Raw genomic sequence first — 3,298 nt, forward strand, 5'->3', positions numbered from 1 at the left:
AACTAAAAAACTTAAACCATAATTATAATTGACACAACTGATATCTTAGGGAAAACTAAACTTTGAGAATATAATTTGAGAGGAAAAATTGAACTCTTCTTTATTATTTTTTTTTTTAAAATGCCCTCACCAAGAATAAAAATATAATGATCAAAACCATAATTTATAAAACCGACTGTAAAACATAACACAAATACCAAAGTTATAAAGTAGACATAATAAATGAAAACCAAATAATACTACAACAAATGCCAAACTATAGTAATCCAAAAACCAAAAAAAAAAAATGTTAATTTTCAAAAAACAAGAAACAAAAAACAAATTAATACCAAATAATAATACTAATACACTTAGAATTTTTTTTTTTAAACTTATTATTAAATTTCAGTCTAACGTGAAAGCCCAAAAACAAATCCCAATATTTACCTCTTTTACATTTCAGGCTCATTCTCCTTCCTTCTCTCTCTCTCTCCACAAAAATCCCCAAATCAAAAACTCCCACCACACAGAAAAAAAAAAACCCTAACCCTAAACCCCCCAAATTCAAAATCCCCCACAAAAATCAACCAAATCAAAGACCAACCCAACAATGGTGTGCATACGCAAAGCCACAATCGACGATCTCTTAGCCATGCAGACCTGCAATCTCTTCTGTCTCCCGGAGAATTACCAGATGAAGTACTATCTCTACCACATCCTCTCGTGGCCGCAGCTTCTCTACGTGGCCGAAGACTACAACGGCAAGATCGTGGGCTACGTGCTAGCCAAAATGGAAGAGGAAAGCACCGAGTGCCACGGCCACATCACGTCGCTCGCGGTGCTGCGCACTCACCGCAAGCTCGGGCTGGCGACCAAGCTCATGAGCGCAGCTCAGAACGCCATGGAGCAAGTGTTTGGAGCCGAGTATGTGTCGCTTCACGTGAGGAAGAGTAATAGAGCTGCGTTTAATTTGTACACGGAGACTTTGGGGTATAAGATTCATGATGTGGAGGCTAAGTACTATGCGGATGGTGAGGATGCTTATGATATGAGGAAGCAATTGAAGGGGAAGCAGTATCATGGACATGGACATGGGCATGGGGGACATGGACATGGACATCATCATCATCATCATGAGCATGGAGGTGGGTGTTGTTCAGGGGAGAGGGTGGAACCAAAAGGGACTGGGAAGAAGTAGGCCAGGGTGAACTGAGGTGAAGTGGTAATGCTATTGGGGTTTTTTTTTGTTGTTGTATTTTGTTGGGTTCCATTATGTGAGGAATAATGGTTAATTGGTATTTGTTTAATTATACATTGAACTTAATTTACAATGATGGGCATGGATATCTAATGTTATATGCACTTTTTTTGTGTCAATTGTATTAGATTCAGTTGCCAAGGTTATATCTTTTTGGGTCCTGTTTATTGTGGTTGTTTTAGTGAGGAGTAATGGTTAATTATACATTGAACTTAATTCAGCATTGATATCTAATTTTATTTCACTATTTTTGTGTTAATATTATTGGATTCAGTTGCCAAGATTATATCTTCTTTTTGGGTTTCTTTTTTTTCGGTTGGGGTTGTTTTTTTAGGAATAATGAATGACTATTTGTTTAGTTATACATTGAACTAAAGGCATGAATATCTTATGTTTGCACTTTTTTGTGTCAATTGTATTGGGTTCAATTGCCAAGGTTATGTCTTTTCGGTTTGTTTATTGGGATGCTTTGGTAAGGAATAATAATTGATAGGCATTTGCTAATTTCTTCACTGAAGTAAATTTTACTATGATGGACATGAATATGTAACGTTATTTGCCTTTTTTTTTTTTTATGTCAATTCCATTGGGTTATCTTGTCAAGTTTTTTTTTTTTAGCTTTCGGCCAAAAAAAAAAAAAGAAGTGTCTTTTGAGAACTTTGGTAGTATTCTACTTAAACTTTACTGTTGCTTAGCAGATTGTAGATCTTGTTTGTTGGTTTGTTTGTTTGTATGGGTAAAAATGCTTAATGGTTTCCACATTGAACTAAATTAACTATGTCAGTCATGGATAACTTATTTATTTTACTTTTTGTGTCAATTGTATTGGGTTCTATTGCCAAGGTTACATCTTTCTAGATGTTTGGTAGTATTGCTACTTAAATTTTATTGTTCCTCAGAGAAATTTTGTGTTTTTTGTGCTGTGCTTGTGGAGGTACAGATGTGGACCATGCGGTGCTGGTGCATGTGTGGGGGTGGGTGGGTGCTTGCATGTTCAGGTGGCAGGGTGTGTGCGGGCGTGTGTGCAGGTGTGGGTGTGGCGAATGCCTGCGCCTGCATGCGCCTGAGCTCTGCTTCTGCGTGCACCTGAGCTCTGCTTCTGCCTTGCGCCTGAGCTCTGCTTCTGCCTTGCGCCTGTGCCTGTGCCTGTGCTTCTGCCTTGTGCCTGTGCTAGTGCTTATGTTTGTGTGTGTTTGTGTTTGTGAGAAATTGTGCTTACTGGTTTTTAGCTAGTTTCCAAATTGAACTAAATGCACTATAATGGCATGGATATCTAATTTTATTTGCATTTTTTGTTGATTGTATTAGGCTCCTTTGCTAAGGTTAGATACATCTATATAGAAGTTAGTAGTATTTCTACTTAATATTTATTGTTCCCCAGCAAGGTTTTGGGTTTTTTTTATTGGGACTTTTGTGGGGAATGATGCTGAATTAGAATCTACTTGCTTCTACACTGAACTAAATTTACTATGTTGGACATGGATATCTGATGTCAGTTGCGCCTTTTGTGTCAGTTGTATTTCTACTTAAAACTTTACTGTTCCCTAGCGAGAAGAGATACATGCCAATGGAATGGTGTTTGCTCTGTATCTGTGTATTACAAATTTATCATAAGAATGAAAATTTTATTTTAAATCATGTATGTGGATGGGTGAGTGTTTCATTTGATAGAGATTGGATATGTTTTGATTGATAGAATGTGGATTTTCAATCCTTGGCTTTTTTTTTTTTTTTTTTTAATTGGGTCAATTGCATTGGTTTCTATTGGCAAGGTTCAATCTTTTGGAGCTTTGATAGTATTTCTACTTCTTTACTATGCCCCAGTGTGGTTGATGCTTTTGGATTGTCAATGCACTTTATTACCTATGTAGTTTAAGAAATGGAATTTTTGAAATGCTTGATGGTTGTTGTATTATTTAAGCTCACGGTTGTGCATTGGTGAGAGTTTAATTTGTTATAGTTTGACCCTCATCTGGTTGATAGATTGAGGATTTGTGTGTCAAACTATTGGTTTTTGGGCTATATTTTGGTTTGTTTATTAAGGTAACTTCTCTTAACCAG

The 3,298-nt window shown here is 36.6% G+C and overlaps 1 protein-coding gene across 1 annotated transcript; it reads left to right on the forward strand.

Annotated features, from left to right (window-relative positions):
* Nucleotides 1–417: 417 nt before the first annotated feature.
* LOC111988601 (N-terminal acetyltransferase A complex catalytic subunit NAA10) lies at nucleotides 418–1,356 on the forward strand. The gene has a single exon (XM_024020392.2). The coding sequence runs from the start codon at nucleotides 590–592 to the stop codon at nucleotides 1,175–1,177; it is 588 nt and encodes a 195-aa protein (XP_023876160.1). The 5' UTR covers nucleotides 418–589; the 3' UTR covers nucleotides 1,178–1,356.
* The last annotated feature ends 1,942 nt before the right edge of the window (nucleotides 1,357–3,298 follow it).

Source organism: Quercus suber, unplaced genomic scaffold (genome assembly GCF_002906115.3).
Source record: "Quercus suber isolate HL8 unplaced genomic scaffold, Cork oak 2.0 scaffold_69, whole genome shotgun sequence".
Taxonomy (NCBI): Eukaryota; Viridiplantae; Streptophyta; class Magnoliopsida; order Fagales; family Fagaceae; genus Quercus; species Quercus suber.